This window comes from Brachycentrus maculatus, unplaced genomic scaffold (assembly GCF_059751285.1).
Source record: "Brachycentrus maculatus isolate JH-2025_06_01 unplaced genomic scaffold, ASM5975128v1 h1tg000089l, whole genome shotgun sequence".
In the NCBI taxonomy this organism is placed as follows: Eukaryota; Metazoa; Arthropoda; class Insecta; order Trichoptera; family Brachycentridae; genus Brachycentrus; species Brachycentrus maculatus.
Genome location: NW_028280843.1, coordinates 1,062,501 through 1,083,380, shown reverse-complemented (window position 1 = coordinate 1,083,380; position 20,880 = coordinate 1,062,501). Strand labels below are relative to the sequence as shown.

Sequence of the window (20,880 nt, the reverse complement as noted above, 5' to 3'; positions counted from 1 at the left end):
AAATAGTGGTATTTACTAAGTAAAACTCAAATAAAAAAAAACAAAATAAATTATTCTCACTCAGGTTACCTTAACTCGATATTTGCCTTTAATATTCCCCATGTCTTAAGGATAAATATAAATAGTCAGCTGGAAGATATTTTTGAAAAATTAAAATATTTTTTCTTGTTTGTTAACGAATTAAAAATAAATAAGAGCATATTTTCACTCCTCTCTTCGTCAAACTTAAATAATAAGTAATGTTTAAACAAAAAATGCACCTTATAATGATCCACTTGAATTTAAATGTCATCAATCAGAGACACATGTAATTCTATAGGTTTTGCAATTTCACACATGATGATAAACTGCATTTAAAAAAATCGACATCTTAATTAATTTTAACCATCTGCTTAGGCAAAACACTGAACTGAAAATATTGCTAATGAAGATTGTAGATAAAATATATTTTTAGTTATTATTTTTTTTATTAAAAAATTACCCTGACAAAATAAATTGACCTCGAGGGATTTGTGCACATTGGCAGTTTCCAACTTACACAAGTTGGTAAAACTACATGCAATTCCCGTAGCAATTGGCGCTATTCTCAATAAATTGTATTTTTAATGGTAGCCTCAATTTTTTCACAGTTCTATTTTCTTTATAGCTGTATGCATAACGCCTTTCACCATAATTCCCTTCACTCGCATTACCTATTTCCTATAAAATAATTTCCACATCTAAATCCACGAATCTAGAACATGAGACATTTTTTTAAATATTTAACCCTGTATATATAAACTTTATACTATAAAATATGACACTGCCTCAGTTTAATACAGTGCTAAATACACCATAAGAGGGAGAAAAGGAGTCAGATAACAAAAAAGTAAGTATCAGTGCGTTTATTTATCTTAAACGAGATTTAACATTCGTATTTAACATTCGATAAACAAACATCAATATTTTAATATATTACAATTTATTTATTTTATAATAAACTATAAAATTTTGATATACACCATCCAAATACCTTAACACTTAACATGCATTCTATGCGATTATAAAATTAATTCTATTAATATTAATGATATTGATTTTTGTTAGATGCAACAATTGTTTTGAGTTTTAGTTAAATAATAATAATTTAGTATAAATAATTATTTTTCACATTGACTACTTATATTGTTTTTTTTTTCACAATGAAGAATTTTTCCTATTTTTAAACTCGAATGAATGTATTCTTTCTATTGCAAGTCTTATATGTCTAACAATAATAAGTCCCTGTAGTTTTGTCTATGACCTCACACGTGTATCGTGAATTCTCTCCTCTCCTGCTCTTCCCTGTTTTGAAATCTGAAACAAAAAATCTGATTAGATATATTATTGCATCTTTTGAAAAAAGTTCCATAATATATGAGTATAGTAAAATATTTACTACGTATATTTCGGAAATTCCTATGTGTTACAAAATAAGGAAATTAAGATAAGGATTTTAGGACAAATTAGAATCTATTTTTTTAAACAAATATGATATAAAGGTGGATAAGATCCGGTTTCATAAGATTCGGTTCATGAAATCTGAATAACTTAAGTGATCTGTTCACTAAAACCGGATCAATTGGACTATGGATTTTTCATCACTCAAAACCGTATCGGCAGAGGGGAGGGTATAATATCTATAACAAATTTGACAGCCGAGACAATGTGTAAAAAGTGATGACAGCCGAGACAATGTGTAAAAAGTATTTCAGATAACATTTGTAATTCAAATAGAAAACAAAGCTAAAAACTACATAATAATTACAATGCACCACTTACAAAACTTATGATATTATATAATTACGAATAGTAAAATTTTCAATATCTAGTACCAACAATATTGAAATATGAGTAATTTATTTGCTTTAAATTAAAACTAAAAAATTAGTGGGTGTAGAAAAGAAAATGCAAAAAGGTCATTTATGTTCATCAGTTTAAAAATGTTTTTTTGTTGTTTTTGCTGATACTTTGTGGCACAATTTATAGACGTTATAAAATTTATAAAACATCCGCTTTGTTTTTTACCACATTTATTTTTGTTTCTTTTATGCCAAACGAATTCCTGAAGAAGATAAGATATTTTGAGAAACCGGTTAGAATAATACAACCATAAATAAAAGAGGTTAAAATAAGTGTGTCCATGTTATAATTTTTTCCGGGTTTCGCAAAATAGACGAGAATGGCGTAGGAGGTGTCATTTGTTGCTGCAGATCAATCCACAAGATTGAGACAAAAGAATAAGAGATTTATTTTAAAACGAAAATTAATTTTACCTAGTAAATACCTATAAATATGTATATAGTAATTATTAGTATTATTATATTTATAGTAAATACCTAGTACCACAGGACAGGTAAGGAGTCGAAATAATCGGTGGGTATATATGAGGAGATGCATTAAAGTGGAAGAGACGAAGAATGTCTGCAAAGACAGAGTAGTGTGGCGTTCTATTCTCTCTACCTAATCCTGTGGCGTGATGGTTAGTTAGTTGGTTAGTTTTGAAAAAATGTGTATAAAAATGATGTAGAATGCATCAAAACACATGTCATAACGGATCTTAGGATGGCTAAATTTAAATTAAGCATGTATAAATATTACCATAAATTGACTGCCATATCAATAAATTTATTTATAATTTTTACACATCAATTTTTATCTATTTGGATAAAAGCGTATATGGAGATCGAATTATTATATTGTAGCTTGGCACAAAGATTGTACTTATAAGCTCGTTGATCTCTGCTTTATCACGTAATTGTATTTTGTTTTATTATTGTTTTGAATGGTAAAGCAGCTCATACGTTATGTAATTCCAGGAGGTCTAAAGTTACATGAAATTCACCTTAGGCTATTTTCGTGTACGTGATGCTAACAAAACGATACTAAATTTAAACTGTAAGCCACAACGAGATTATATCAAATATCATATTCGTTTGGTGGTCACGTTCTCAATAATAATTGAGATTATCACGCGATTCACCTGTAATTATAATATGAATTAAGATTAATTACGCTAACGTACATGTTATTATCGACATTAAGGTTAGATTTTGATCTAAAGTTACATGTTAAATATGTAAATACACTCTTAAAAGGCTACAACATTCGACCGAAAATAAGTAGAAACTTGGGATAGTTTAAAAAAAAATATTTTGTGCTATCGTTTCGTACAAAATTATGGATAAAACAAATCGATAAGATGAATCGTGACTTATTTACTTCTATTCAAAACAATTGAAAAAAAAACACATTTGAAAATTCATGTTTTTACTAGCAAATAATAAAATAATATTTGAAAAGAAATTGTTTGTATGTTATTTACTTTACATATAAATATATATTTATAAAAATACAGTTCCCATGTCAACCAAACAGATAAAAAAAAACAATAAGAATAAACTTTCCATCGTCGAAGAAAAGCTGAAAAATTCACACAGCCTGTAATTTTTCTCATTTTACAAAATATTTTAAATTCTTGACTGTACATAATTTTTCATCCCCTTTAAAACGAAATTTTAAGTTCTTTTTAGATTGCTTCATTTATCATTTGGTTTAATTTCATTATTTTAGTCCCGAAACAGAGCTCGCGATTTGGAAGTTCCAACATAAAAGCCAAAATGTGAACTTTGGGGCGTATCCCTGTATATATGAAAGTCGCTATTATATTATACGGGCGCCCCGGGATTGAGAGAGGCGGCTTAGCAGCCCCTGATCGCTCTTACGTTCTCTGAAATAAGCCGAGATTTGCCTAAGTATGATAGGTGAGTCGAAAGCTGGAGCCGCAGAAAAATATCGATTAGGATACCATGTTTTTTGTTGTTGTTATTAATCAAAGGTGATGTAAAGTAAAGCTAGATGATCATATGAACTGTGATTATTTTATGTGTTATTAATATTAATGTTTATTCAAAACAGATGAAGAAGAATGTAAAAGTCTGGGTATTTACAAGGCTTACAACCTATGAAAGGCTGGTTTAAGTGATCAATTTAAATAAGTGTTAATTCACCATTATACATGTGATTGACAAATATACTACTCAATTTTTTAGAACTTGTTTATATGTCCTATGATAGACATGTTATTTCATGTGTGAGTTCTCTTCACTGTTAATGGTTGAGTTGAGAAAGCTTTTGGTCAATATAATTAACTCCCAAGCGGAGAAGCCGTAACATGTGAACTAGGATTCGAAAACTCTCAAAATGTTGTTATTAACAGTTTTTAATTTAAAAGTCCACAGATTCCCTAATATACTGATTAAAAAATATTTATATTAAAAAAATATTAAAAAAAACAACACATTTTAAACAATAATCATACTTTGCTTTAGGTCACCTTTGATTCAATGTATAATATTAATTTACATTTAATTTTAGATTGATTGCGTTATTTTGTTTGTGGCTGTGACATTGTAAAAATGACCGCTTTGCACATATGCATCCCGTTAAAAAATTGACTACTGCGTAACGCGTCATATTTTTAAGAAGGCTGAAGAAAATATGGTCGGTGTATCGATCTGGGCTATCGACACAGTTGTCAGGACCACGAAACATAAATGGTTTAAGGGTTTATTATATGTACCGTTATTGGCGATAATCTATTATTATTTTATATTCCCATTGCGTACAGACCTTATGAAAAATGGTTCATCTTCTATGATTTGATAGACATACAGAAACTCACTGGCTCCATCCCACATATTGAGCTTTCCGAATGTAATTGTCAGTGGTTGAGGTTGACGGATATCCCCCTGTACGTGCTTTGCGTTTTCCCTCTTCATGTGCTACACCCTTTTAAATCCCCATCATCCATTCATACGCGTAGAAGGTCACGCGATAGAGTACTGTCCTCATACTGGTTGCAACCTTTTGATTAATTTCGTTTTCTACACTCAGTGAAATTATATAAATGATGTTTGTTCTATGTTGGTGCACACAAAAAAGTAGCCAGCGATATAATTGAACAGAATCAATGAAAATAATGCGGTTTTAGTCAAACTTTAAGCATATGACGACAAAAATATAAGCAGTTACTATGATAGTAGATACAAAAGGCAAAAAATTGGCCTTAAAACATCTTATTTTGGTAGGGTGAATGATTTTCGTTTTACCGTTGTAAAATTGTTTAAAAATAAATGAAATTGAAACAGTTATTTCATATTTTACTGAGGCAGAATTTTTTTTAAAAATACCTACATATGTCCGTTATAAAATAATATTTGTTCGTGCTAGAAAACAAATAATAAAGACATATTCAATGTGGTGTGAAATTCTATAACTTTTTCTAAAAAAAATCTAAAATCTTTTTCAAGAATACCAAATCTTGGAATAATAATGGAATGTTTTTTCTCAAAATATGAAAAAGAATTAAGAAAAGATTATCCAGGCAGCTTTTCTAAAAACCCTGTTCTACGAAATAGACTTTTTTGAAATATTTGGTATACAAACGATATTCATTTGTAACAGGGTTTTTGCAGTTTAAGAATAAGAACAAATAATATTATTTTCTCATTTCGTCCCTATGTAAGTTGCTGCTGAAGGCGTTTTAGGGTTTTCGTCAAATTTCATCATTTTGAATTGGGAATACTTTCGGGTGACAGCCGTTCAATCATTGCTAGAATTTGCTAGCCTCGGGGCAGGTTGGTGATATAAGTTGAATTTCATTATGGTTACACAAGGGAGTCGTACGAATTCCATAAATCTGTCACACCTGGGACTGACTTAATGCTAAGTTATTGTTAATTTGCTTAAACAAGGGTAGACATTCAGAATTATTTCATTCCACGTTCCAACTCACTTCCAACCATATTCACTTTTCTCGAAATGTCACTTTTATGTATGTACGTTTCAGCGAATTCACCTTGAAACTATAATATTTCATCTGTACTCCGAAGTGAAAATTTAAATTATCCACATAGATTTTTAACCTGATCAACTGTTCATAACCTCTTTCATTGAATATAAATATTTACGTCTTTATTTTGTATGCAAATATTTCCATTTCATCACATTATGGGATACCTAAGTAGTATTTTTTCAAAGAAAGGAATTAGGTTGTGTTAAAATGGGATTGAACTCAGAAAATGTAGCCAAGATATCGCAAAACTAACCACGGAACCAAGATCCGACTAATATACTCATATCTTTCATTTAAGTCGTATGTATCCGATCAATTTCCTTACCATACACGAAAATTTAAAGCGCATGTCCTTTTCTTCATACGTTAATCAACGTGCAAGTATACATTCCTATGCATTGGGTAAAAATTGCAGAAGGGGTAAAAAAATCCTTATCTTTACCAAATTTAAAGGGATATGTAATATTTTAAGGTTTCAAATTTTAAAAAAGTTCTCAAAGTAAGCAATCAAATTCGATTCCCTCCAGATGAAAAATTAATTCAAGAAAAATATATTTTCAATTAGTATGGGCTTTTGAGATGTATCTTTTCGCATCTATGTATCTTCTCTATCATTACTATCCTACTTACAGATAAATCTTTAAAATAAACGTTTTGTTGGTTATTCGTTTAAAAAAATCAAAACATAAAAATTGTGCCCGGATAAACACGAAAAAACAATTCTTTATTTTCACAACCAAAGTCAATACATATAAATAAATACTAAGATAATTTGCTTCCCATATCGTTTTATAAAATAAATAGTACTTATTCCTTATTTCCTTTAAATCAAGTACAAAGATCTATACCGATAGTATTTTTTTAAGCTTACTTAAATACAGGTATAGCTGGAACTGTAACCTTTATCAGGGAGGTTCCCAGTGGGAGAAAAGTTTGTCCATCTCAGGCGTCCGATTTGGCTGCGAATGATTAGTTTCATAATGACATTTCCCGAGGGGTAAGTCTTTGTTTGGAACGACTTGGATCACAAAATTCCCGAGTTTTCCGAAACCAACTGAATTATTTCACTAAATGCTCATACAGCATAAATTATTAAAACAAATCAACTTTATCAATAAATCTACATATAACAATGTAAGATTTAATTTATTTTGAAGTGTCAAAAATCTTTATGATTTATTCAATTTTTTATTTCAATAAATATTCTGCAGTGTGTCGCCTTCCTACGTGGTGCAATGGTTAGCGTGTTTAGCTACCAAACTGGAAAACCCGCGTTTGATTCCCAGGGGGGGCGGAAAGGAATAATTGTGATTCATTCTAATATTTGTTTAATACTATCCTAAACCGGTTCCTGAGTCGCAGGAGTGATCACTTTGCCTTCATGTAAGTAACTATCAAGATAACACTCCGGCAAAACAGTGTAGTGCCCTATGCACCATTGGATGCGGGTAAGGGTTAGAAAAAGATTCAAGAAAAAAATCTCAATTATTTTTTGGGGATTTTTAAACCTAAGGCCGCGTTATTAATTCCGCGTTCCAGGCAATATTTGAAGTTTAATTTGAAAAAATGGGTTAAAATAAAATATTTTAATAAATTTGATATTTGAGTGATAATATGCAATTTATACCTACACATTTTTTCGGCTATATTTTTTTAATTATAGGTTTATAAAAAATATCCTTTTTAAATTTCTTTACGACCGTAATTTGAAGTTTTTAATTTTAGATTATTAATTTAGTTTTAAAATGAATATAATGCAAAGAAAGTACATAATTTATTTAAAATATTAAACATATATTATTAACAATATTTTTTTTGTTCTAAAAATTCATAATAAATCAATTTGGTTCTTGTTTCGGGATAATTCTACCACTAAATTAACGTTTTGTCTATGAAAATTCAATTGATTTATCAGAAACATTAGATTTTTCAAAACAAGTGAAGCGTTATAATAGAGATTTCTCTTAGGTTATATGCGTAGTTTTACCAAAAACGTAATAACGACGGTTTCCATCAAGCATCTATTTTATTTTTTGCAAGTATATTGAAATTCGATATTTAATGGTTCCCTAATTGCTATAGGATGAAATAATGGAACATCGGAAAATATTCTTGGAAAAGATATAATCAATCCCAATATACGAGATAATAATATCCATAAGGGTGGTGGGTAAATTTCTTTCAGCTTTTGCGGTATGTTAAAATATTATAAACGAAGTCATTATTAAAGAAAAATATGTACGTATAAAAAATCACATTCAATTATATAAAAAAAAAAACAACGCTCAAATCAGTTCGGCATAAACATATTTATGCCAAGCATAAACATATTTTAAGGATTTGAATTAAAAACAAAGGTTAAATGTATTATATCATATTCATAGACGTGTAAAGATTCCTGCTTTTTGAAATGAAAAACTGAGGAGCTGACATTTACTTTGTCATACATATTAATATATGCATTTATTTATATATATATATATATATATATATATATATATATATATATATATATATATATATATATATATATATATATATATATATATATATATATATATATATATAATAAAAGTGTTTAAAAAGATTTTTTAGCTAAAGTTGAAGTCCCATATATTCGAGTCATTAATGAAAATTCGTAGCCGGCAGAATTACAATCGAATATTTTTAATGTAACACCTAAATTTATGCATTGTAATTTTTACCATTATTGTAAGCCGTTGTTCTGCAGTGTCATAAGGGCGTCATCGTTTATCATATATTCCTTTATCATATATTTCTTAGTTCTTTGCTTTAGATTTTATCCGAATAATATCCTTTTGTTCTGAGAAAAAGTATATTATCCTCCCGTCAATGCGTATCAGCTTTTTTTGATAACCTGTCGCATCACGTATCATTACACGTCTTCAAAATGACAAACGTCAAAACCTCCATTATTTTTCTTGTGATATACGTATTTGTTTTCTGCTTCAATCATATGGCGTCTACGTAATAATATACCTACAACAATTTTTTTTGGATAGTGCATATTTTAATACTTTTTCCCTCATTTCCTATTAAATGTTAACATAAAATATCCCCTTTATGTATCTTTATCTAGATAACAATCCCGTTTAAAAATATATTTTTAAATAAATCAATTCATTTGTAATTTAGAAAAATCGATTATTTATGTTAAATTTTGTTTTTATTTGTAAGTCATATTATGCAACTTTTTCTATATTTAATAATTTTTGTAAATTTTTTAATTGTAAAAATATACAAAATAAATTTGCTATTTTACTGAAAACCCGTTTTTTGCCAAAAAATAATCCAATAAACATTACACCTTAGATTAAACAAAATTAAAAAAGTAACCAGGATTCTAGTATTCTACGATATTTAACTCATCAAAATATTTGTGCGTTATTAAAAATTACGCAAATATTTGTATTTAACATTTTTTCACAGTATTTTCTCAAACGTATCAGATATCGATGTACGAAAATAATAACAAATAAGTATTTCAAAGATAAATAAGTCGCAAAACACTGTGACAAATAAAATAAGCCACCCTTATTTTGGTGTGAGGAAAGGAAAACTCGCTTCGATTTTTTTGTGCACCTATACAATAAATCATTGTTTAAATTGTCTGTAATCTTATAAAATTAAAATATTGCCTACGACACCTTAATTATAAGTACTTTTATTTTCCAATCAAAGCTCAGAGCTTGGAAATTTATATTATATGTCATGTTCGGTGGTCGCACAACCACAAAGTGAAATGAGGATTCGGCAAAGTTGTTACGTCGAGGAGCTTTCATTTAGTAACTTCCTGAATTGAAATACATGTACGAAGGTTTAAGGGTCGAGACTTTTGTACCGAGAGTCACTTAGGGTGAAGTATTTCCGAGGTCTGTCGAGAAGAAAATTTATGAACCCGCGTTGGTCTTCTAACGCTTGTGAAACCTATGTAGGTACATTTTTCTTCGATTATTTTTAAATCTTATTCTTCTGGCGACGATGCGATAGCGTTATTTCGTGAAACAAAAAATACATATTTTGAAAAGAAACAAAAAAATTGTGTTAAAATTTCAAAGCAATCGTTGAATGACCTGAGGAGATTAAAGATTTTGACTAAACGAACATAGATAAATTATAAATCTCTTAATACTTTGTGTTTGAGTTCACTAGAGGCATCTTCGATTGCATTGAGAAAACTTTTATTTACAGTTACCATTTTATTTAGATGCATGTGACAGAATTATTTTTTGTAGAATGCATTTTTTTGAAGAACGGTGAATTATCAATTAACCAGCATATGATATATCATAAGCCCTGTACCATCATACCCAGACATTCATAAGAATATTCATCTTTGTTGATATGTCAAAATGTTAAATCTCTTGAGTGGAGAAGCTCAGATTTGTGAACAAGGAATTTGACATACCCAAAAATATTGCGAATTTACATTTTATTTTAAAATAACATATTTTAATCGCACAAATTTCTAATATAAAAAGTTGATTGCTTAATTTTAACACACCACTATTTAGCTGAACGTCAAAACGGCGTCTTTTGAAATGGTTAACCGTCTAACCGGAAAATTAACGCCCTGAGTATTTGTCGATCATAAAACTTTACGATAATGGCACTCGGCTGTAAAATAAAATTACCGGTAGCCTTGTCGTTACCATGGCATAAACATGTTGTTGTTATTCAATATATCTGCGCCCTGAAGCAATAAAACAAGACTAGTATTATTTTCTAATCATAAATACATACTTTGTTTTCCATATAAAGACATTTATTTGAGCTCTAACATAATACCTTTTGACATTCTACCAAAATACCAGATATGACTAATTTTAAGTTTTTTAAATACATCATCATGCTGAATTTTCATCTGTCTTAGTTTGCACCTATTTCCAGCTACATTCTCCGCATAAATTTGTGGCACTGTTATTTCCTCACTCAATCTTTCCAAATTTTTCTCAATTTTCTAGAGTAAATCTCTGTCTTGCATTATTTACTTATTTTATGACTCGAGCATCTATCATATATTATTTAGCCGCATATTTGTCTAAGAGATCGCATTTCGATTGCATTCGGTTTAATTCTATATTTTTTTTGTAAAATTTGTGCTTCACTTGGATAAATAAAATGTAATCGATTTCTTAAAAGTTATTCAAAATATTGATGTTTATTTACTTTTTAATAAGCACTTAACAAAACGTTGAACTTTATATTATTAAACAATAAATTATCAAAAACTTTGTATTAAATAAAATTATTTTAAATAAATTCAAATATCTCAGCTCCTAAACAGTAATAAACACAATTTAGAATATCGTCTACACAGGTATAACGACTTCTTAACTTGAGTTATATCGCAAAGTTGGCATTTCTATCAAACCTGTTAAAAACTTGAGTCGTTAAAACTTATCGAAGTGCCTTTAAAATCTTATAAAACTATTACGAAGATGCGTACGATCGTTTATTATGGTAAAATTATAATGACACTTTTTGCCGGTGTCTTGTTGGAAGTATTCTAATATTTTACGAGGAGTGATAAGTTTTCAGAGTAAAATAATTAACACAATATTAAATTTTGCTTACAGTGGCGTTTTGTCTAGACCAGGGGCGAGGAGCTTTTTCATTTTAAAAGTCATATTTATTTATCTTTTATATACTTGTATAAGGGGTTTGTAAAAAAATTAAGTCAATCCATTGGTTATGTTTTGAATTTGCGGACACAAACTTATAAAAGATGAATTGTTACACAAAAAGACATTTGCGAGATATTTTTTAAAATATGAAATATATAAAAAGCCGTACCTTAATGGACATGACGCCGCATACCACCTACCTTGAGATGCATATTATTTATTAATTTCGAAGATTTGAATTTATCCAATGAATTAAATTGAACCCGGAAAAGATATGCTAAGGCTACTATAAAACATAAGCCTGTATTCGAATTTAAATATTAGAAATTCTGAAATCCATTATTCAAATGAGTACCTATATGTTTATATTACAAACCCTTAAAACGAAAATATTTCGCAATTACTAACCGTATAATGTTTCAAGTCAAATGCGAGGGAAAAATACATTTTTTCTCTTAACTCGCTCTTCAGTCAGAAAATGTGAAAGCCTTTTTTAAGGATGTCAATTATTTTAATAAATCAGCTTTGACAGCAAAAAATCAAACCCAAAGATGAAAGTATTACTCGAGGTGTAACGTAATGTGTAAAAGTTTAATGTTAAAAAAATAGGTGATACCAATACACCTCCAGGTGTTATATAGGCATGTAATATAAATTGAGTAAGAAACGATGACTTGACCGTACTCAAAGTCTCAAAATCACGTGTGTCATTAAATCCCATGTAGCACAGTTTAACCTGGTGTGGGGTCACATGGTTCTAGGAACTAACCTTCCTTATATATAGGACATACCTCCCCGAGTGGGGTGAATCAGCATTTAGCCAACAGATTGAAAGTTTGCCCGGAGGAGAGAAATTCGTGATTTGCCTTCTTCATAGATTCAAGTAAAAGTTGTATTTCTGATTGATAAATACAATTTTGACTTTTTTTTTATTAATATATTAAAGAATTAAAATATTCTTACATACAGGAATTCTGTAATTAAATCTATATTACCCTTATTTTGACAAAGAAGTAAGACTTCATTGCTGTCATTTAATAAATAAATTCGGATGACTCATAATTGTGTTTTTTGTGATGTGATGTGTTGTGTACCTACATAATATATTTTTTTAAATTTTAAATTATTTTTTCACTGACGTTTTCGGCCAATAAGCCATCCACAAAATAAAAACTGGCATTAATAATTTTAATAAAGCATACAATATTCCATTCGTAGCTTACAAGTCATTCGGAGTTGAGGTTTTCGCTACGCAATGCACAATAAAAACAACATTTAGGAGTTTTAAAATCATATTTTTTAAATCATATTTTTTAAATCGTATTTCCATATGGTGTACCGAGTGCGTGAAAGTTTTTGGTTAGGGAAGGGTAACTTACTATGAGTATTTTATTGTTTTAGAATTGAGTACATAAACCCTGGTGATGTCAAGGTTCTTGTCTAAACCGGTTGTATAAAGTGTAAACAATAAAAAGTGGTTAAAAAAAGTTGTTTTATTTTATAAATTTTAATAAACTTACTAACTAAGTAAACATCACGCCGCTTCACGCAGGGGTAGGCTAGGAAAATAGAACGCCACACTATTATGTATTTGCAAACATTCTTCGCCTCTTCCAAGTTCATGTATCCTGTTATACAATCCAGCCGATTATTTCGACTAACCTAACCTGATTACGTTAAAGGCATAAATTTATTTGATTTTAACATAAATATTTCCTGTTTGATAATGATTTTAACATAAATATTTCCCGTTTGATAATGCCATAACCAGACGAAACAATTGTCACAATATTAATTTTTATGTATTTTTTAAAATAAAATATAACATAGTAGACTAAAAAATATGTGTTTGATTTTAAATTAATACATAAATTTCCTGAATCATTCATCAAATAAAGTTTTTTTTTCGAGAATAGTAATGTGAATTTATAATTAATATGTAATTAATTTATTTAAAAAAAAAGTTATAATATTTTAATAAAATAAAATTATGAAGGTCTAATAATCCATTGATCGAATTTGTTATCATTTTTAAGTTATTAAATTGAGATAAGTATATACGTGGTTTTTAAAAAATGCGTGTAGATGGTCAAAATGTCTTTTTATAGGTTTATTGCAAAGAAAGCGTAAAACGTAATATTCCGGTCGTGTCCCGGCAATTAAAGTACATAGTACGTTCTACTGGCACTACGTGACCGGTGATTTATAAGGCGGAGGAGGAGGACTGTGGATAAAAACCTTAATTAAAACTACGTTTGGGGGTTTCTTATTATGAAATCTGCCGGATTACGGGGAAAAGAGTTTTACTGTGGAATCGCAGATTATGTATTTAATCGACCTTTTATCATATTTAATTTTTGTAACTTATTTTTTTTTAAATATGGTTTGTAATTTTTTTTACAACATTTTGAGTATATCCAAACACATGTTCACACATCTGGATTATCTCCAATTATAGGAATTAATTTTCATATTATTTTTTGACATCTCATCAAAGATGAAGAAGTATAAGTCTGGGCATTTACCAATTGGTGAATATAACACGTGTGAAAAGTGATCACTTGAACGAGCCTATGACGGTCGTCAGCCCCGTAAATGCCCAGACTTCCATATACTTCTTAATTTTTATTTTTTTTTAATTGTAAAGATTAAAAAAATATTCTTTGACAATTTATATATATTAAATATTCTGAATCCGAATAATTACTTTGTATTTATTTTATTGCCTGCTGCTGTAGTGTAGTAGTAAGAGCGTTTAGTAACTGAAAAAGAATGTCTTAAGTTTTAAGATTCTAAGAGGGATCAAAATAAATACGAGGAGTTTTTTTCCCGTCTTATATTTATTTACCATTAGGTACTTTGGACTGGTAGCTGAAACGCAATGGTGATAACCTTTGTTTAATGTATTGAATGATCAAGATTACACTGGTTATAAACGATGCAGTGTTCTATGTATCTTTTAGTGCATAAGAGTTAGATGAAGGATATTTTTGTTTTGTATTTTTTTATTAAACATTCGAAAATAAAACAATTTTGTCAAATTACGAACTACATAAAAAAGAATTTATCAATTGTTTTATGCATTTCATCGAATAGTAAAAAAAGAAAGTATTACATTAAAAGAAGTATTTTTTTATACTTAAACTGTTCGCTTACATAAGTTTATTGCGTGATTAAGAAAAATAATGTGTTTTAAATGTATTTTTGAATATGTGCTATTTGACTTATGTTACTTTTTTAACAATACTGTATTTCAAAATTAAACTTACGTATTTTATTTTTATTACTTCAACGATTTTATTCAAAATAACTAATGAATTGGCAATAACGACAACCTGTTAAACTTTACATGAAATACAGGTAATATGCAATAAACAAATAAATATTTTGAAAACAGAAAAAAAATCGTTAAATATATAATTCGTGTCCAACTTGAAGTAGAATTCTAAATTTTGCACAAAAAAAAAGCATTTGGTATGGCAGTTAACAAAAGTTGTAAATATAGCTTTCATAGTTGTTTACCTAAAATTTTATTATTTTATACTAACAAAACAATTTATGTTATGATTCTGTTACCAAATATATGAATGGGCAAATGGTTAAATATTTCATAATATTAAGTTTTAGAATTACGTACATTAAAACACTTAACACCAACCGACCTCAGAATTTTCAGAGGAGAATCGGCATTTATATTTATTGGTTCTTGTTATAACGCCACTCCAAGTTTTTAATTGTGTCATGAATTACAATGAAAATAATTCCCTTTTTTAAATGTGAACTGAGATTTAATCTTACGAATGAAATCCAATATTTTTTTTAAAAGTTTTTGTTTTAAAGAGAAATATTTGTGTTTTCATTGTTCACATAAATCTTTCAATTTCATTACCATTTCTGTGAGCCTAAGCAGCTCATTATTAGATGTAGGTATTTAATTGTGGTAGAGTAGGTTTGAACCGAGAAACTCTGACTTCAGAGCCCGCAACACTAACCACGGGACCACAACAGGACACAAATGTTATTTTATGTAAGGAAAGATTCAAGTAGTAATGAAAGGAAAAATATTTTCAAACAATTGAAACAGAAATTGTATTTGTTTAATATTTCTACGAAACCAGTGAAAGCTTCGTATTTTGTTGTTCAAAAGTATTTTTACTATTTTACTAGGTTTGTAATAAAAACAGCGCATTATAAAGGACTTAAACAATTTACAGTTTTTTGTGGTATTCTTTATTCGTGTTAATTAAATCACTAAACATTTAACAGTTTAATTTGACAACACTTAGATAAAACAAAGATGACTGTCGTAGAGATTAGTGCTCCAATATGAAAAAAAAATTAAACGCATTTCATATTAAAAGATGGAGAAATTATTACATACATGAAGTCACTACGTTTTATTAAGATTTGGATAAGAAAGAATCCAAAATATAATCGTTTAGCAAATTGTTTTTAAAAAATCAAAGGATTGCTTCATCGGTGAAACAATGTTCCCAAGTCAACGTTAATATTTTTAATATTAATTTACATATTTTTTATACAAAAATCATTCATACGTATATCCAGTTACACAATGTTTTTGTTAATGATAAAGCACAGTCTCAATATTGAAAATTACATAGCCGAGCCATGCCATCAATAATAATTATTTAATTGAGATAACTTAAAGCAGCATTTTTCAGAAACGTAACCAATAACTTAGTTTAAGAGTAACTTTGCATTTCCGTGGTCTAAGCAAATGTTATAAAGTGATTTACCAATCTAGCTGTTTTTTTTGCATAATAAGTATTTATTTTTTTAAGGGGCTTTGTAAAACTTTTGTGAAATTTTCTGAATCTATTCATCGACATCATCATGTGGTACACCATTCTTTTGAACCAGACTACGAGAACCGATTGCATTAATTTCTATTGGCACGCTTAATTTGCTTTTATTTTATTCCTTTCGCATTTTAAACGAATAAGCATAATACAAAATTCAGATGAACCTCGCAATAAAGGCAAAAAATTTTGATATTTTCATTCAGACTACACACAAAGCTTTTTAAAGCTCTCTTTGGCTACGGCACCACCTTTCGAAGTAAACAAACCCGTTCTGGCACCAAGCCTAGGCTTGGCGGCCATTTGCATTTTTTAGCATTAAATTTTAATTTAGTTCGCTTTTCAAGCCTGAAAAATTCACCTCTAACCGAAAATCCTGAAAGCAAACTTTTATGTAAGGTATCGCGCCGTGTGGGTTAATAATTTATGGATAACGTAGATTTTTTTTTCAAATTTAAGGTAAACGGTGCCGATATATCCATAGAAACATATATTGTTTTGTAAAAGAATAACCCACTTAATTCCATTTTTAGATTTATACTATACAGGAGTAGGCAGATAAAATAAAACTCACACCAATCTGTCTTTGCAAAAAAAAACACCCCTTCAAAATTCATATTTATCCACAGATTTTTCTGTTTCTTGACCTGACCACTTTCGTGTATTTGAAATACTTGTTCTTGGCAAGTTTTCTTAGCTTTTTCTCCACTCTTATTCCTAATTACATTCACCTTATAAATTTGTTTAACTGTTCTTTATTCACTCATTCTACTTGCTCAAACCATCTAAACATACCTCATTGAATGTTATCGATATTGATTATCTTAGTGTTGCATTTTTTCATCACCATTTTAACAGCAATCATACATTGTTAAGCCGCACATTCGTCTGAGAGATCACACTTCGACTGCATTCACTTTACTTTCAACCTACTTTTGCCAACTCCCTGCTTCACCTTCATATATAATATAAGTGTTGGAACTAGAACATATACAAGTAATATGTACCGTACAACAAATTCATGTAAATGCATGGATATAAAAACCACAAAAAGAAGAAAAAAATTATACTGGATTCCTTTTTCCCATTTTTCAGACTTATTCTCTCATTTAATTAGTCTATTTAGATAATTCATAACCCTTTCAGTGACGCAGAAATAAATATATTTTTTTCGTTGTTATATAAATTTTCAACAAATTTTTGATATTAATTTATATGATTTTTATCATCACTCTAAGTTACAATGATTAAAGAAAACACTTGTTTTAAACATTTTAATATTTATTTTTTTAACACTTGTTTAATGCCGAAACAATAAATTAAACACTCTAAGCTACGTAAGGTTTGCATCTAGTATCGCTTTTTAACGGTTCATTGCGTGATTAAGAAAAATAATGTAATTTTTTGTGATTCTATATTTTATTTATAAACAATAATTAATAAAATAAGCTAGAAATAAAACTTCATTATAAATCAATTAAATTATAAACAGGATTAAAAAAATAGTCATTGAGTAGGGGGAGGTTAAATATGTAACGTTTTTACTCATAAAAAGAATAACTTTAGTACTTTTTGTCCTCCTCCGTAGTGTAATGGTCAGCACGCTTGGCTACCAATCTGGTGGTCCCGGGTTCGATTCCCAAGGGGGGTAAAATAAGTATAAGTGATTTTTTTACTATAATATTTATTCAATATTACCCTGGACTGGTACTTGAAGCGGAAGGCTGATCACCTTTCCTTCAAGTGTAAACGATCGAGATAACACTGCGTTTATATGATGCAGTGCCCTATGCACCATTGGGATGCGGATAAGGGTTTTATTATTATTATTTTATATTATTATTTTTTACCAAAAATAATATTGCTTTTCTATTTCCAGCGCTTTTTATGATAATCCAGTATTTGCTTATTACTTTCGTTTCTCATTAATTGTGCTGTAAAGTGAAATTGGGATGAAAGTGAAATTTATATTAAAATTTCCTTTTAGGACCCACTCTTCCGTGATTTCTTTTAAATGAAACGATTTGAAGAATTGCGAAAACATTTTCTGACGACCAAATTATTAAAAATAATCTTGCGAGTTTGTCGGAGCTACTCAGTTACAGATTATTAAAAAATATTTTCAAATTAAAATTGTTTCCTACCATCAAATCATATTTTCAAGAACTTAATTAAAATTGTATTTTTTGTTTCGTTTTACAATGCGACAGTTATTTTTTCCCCAAAAAGAAAATTACATGTATTCAAATCATTAAATTTATTACTTTATTTTCAAATACTTTGAATCAACCTTAAACTTACATAAATTATTTATTTATAATATTTGTATATATTCAAGATACGTTTTTAATTATTCGCATATTTCAACAGCGTATGCACCTAATAAAAATACGCGTATTAGTTTCATCTTGACTCTGAGAAAATATATATATTTAAAAATATTCGAATGGTTTTTTTATTGCACATGGAATATTTTAGTAATAAATAATTTTAATATTTTGAATACCTTCATATTTATATACAAGGTTGGATATGATCCAAGTTTGAGTTATTAAAAAAAAATCTGGATGAAGTCTTTTGAAAAAAAATTATGGAGATTTTTTAAAGTAAAATAAAATTATGATTTCAACCAAAGATGTCGTATGTGAAGTTTTCATCGAAAACGTAATTGATATTTTCTATAAAAGACTCAACCGATCACAACCAGTCGATCCAGGTTCTATCCTCATTGCCACGCGCAACGGGTCCAAATAACTGAAAAATCCGTCATGTACAGATATTGGCCAGAATAAAGCTATACAATTTTGTTGTTTTTGATGGGTAAACAACTTTTTGGTTATTAATAGTGTATTAATATTTTTATTTAGAGTGACCTTACAAAGGCGACAATATCGAAAATAATAGAACCTACGATTTTGTTTCCCAGCGTGTGTTACTGTAGCGTATTCTGCCATTTGGATGTTTTGGTTGTCGTAGAAGGCGTGAAAAGAAAATAAAGATATATTGGAAAAGTTATGACACTGCCGCCGTAAAAGAAGGAAATTCTAAAAATGTTTATATTCAAAGGAAAATTGATCAATCACCCGTCATTTACTAAAAAGTGGTAAAAGGATATTTTCATGAAAAGCATTGCTTTTTATGCTTAGATATTGATTTTTTTTTGCATTTGCCTTTACACGTTTTTATTTTATGTTATTTGTACGTGGTTTTGTAATATAAATACGAATCAGAAGTAGATTGAAGGTTGTAAAACATTAATTTTCGACAATTAAAATATCAACTTGCGTATCAGTGGTGTGAATATAATTATTAATCAGGACACCTACATAGTTATGTTTTTGGAATTGTGAAAACGAATCCAAAAACTCCGGAGTGTACAATACTAACTACAAGATCTGATCTGACTTATTTATCTTCGATCTACTTTGATCTGACTTATTTATCTTCGATATATAAAATCAATGATATATTATTTGGAATAATTATATTTGTATTTCAATAAAAAAATTATCGGGGGTAGTATCCCGTATTTTTGAATGCTGTTTCACATACTCAAATATTGTTAACATACATTTGAACTTTTGTTTAAATAGTGTTTTACTGGCTACGAGAAAAAAGAAAACAATGCAAATGAACTTTTATACTAATTAGCTGTAAAATTAATTAATTCATTAAAATATAACTGATTCTTAAATATCCTCGTATGTGGTTAAAGGGTTGATTTTTTTATATGCTCTCCTAATATGATCTGATTTCCATTTACGCTGTAAAATAATAATAAAAAATACACTAATAAAATCAGTGTACGTCCATTGTACTGAATTAATTTGTTGAAATATGGAAAGTGTGGGTCATTAAGCGTTTCATGTACGTTTTTATGTTTTCATTTACCTGTGTGTTTGACATCTTTATGGACCGTGACATAAAACATCTCGCGACATAAAATGTTTAATAGACTTTACGGACGTGGCCTTCCAACAATATTTTATACTTCATAATATGGGATGCGGTTCGCATTAGATTAAACATTTCGGCAAATGACGAAGGTATACGAGAAAATATTTAAAAGAACAATGGCGTCCGTTTTGAGCGCATAATAAAAACAGGAATTATAGATGCTAAAACTATTCAATTTTATCCTTGCAACATTATTATGGATTTTTAAATTTGTTTTTATAACAGTAAATTTTCGATTTTTTAATTGGTTGTAATAAATTTAATAATAAATTGCATAAAAAATTATCCATCGTAATTTGTACGTACATATTTTTTTATTTAGATCACGTATGAAATTAGTGTTGGTAATTCTCACGTCATAACACTTTATTTTTTTTCTATTCTCTTTAATTCAATTAGTCTGTTAATAAAATAAAAAGTCAAGTTTTAAGCGATTTACATAAAATATAAACAACTAATATTCTATTTTTACTTACGTACAACTAAGTTATTTGCGTATTTGTAATTTTTCATTAACGTTCAATAGATTTATATTATCCACTGACACTTCGCGATGGAATTGCATTTTTAATTTGTTATT

The 20,880-nt window shown here is 28.7% G+C and overlaps 1 protein-coding gene across 1 annotated transcript in view; it reads right to left on the bottom strand.

Moving 5' to 3' along the window:
* Positions 1-1,004: 1,004 nt before the first annotated feature.
* Positions 1,005-20,880, bottom strand: part of Dscam3 (Down syndrome cell adhesion molecule 3) — a 269,026-nt gene continuing 249,150 nt past the window's right edge. Inside the window, exon 37 of the mRNA XM_088257902.1 lies at positions 1,005-1,335. Coding sequence (XP_088114028.1) covers positions 1,284-1,335 — 52 coding nt within the window. The 3' untranslated portion in view covers positions 1,005-1,283. The remainder of the gene's footprint in view (positions 1,336-20,880) is intronic.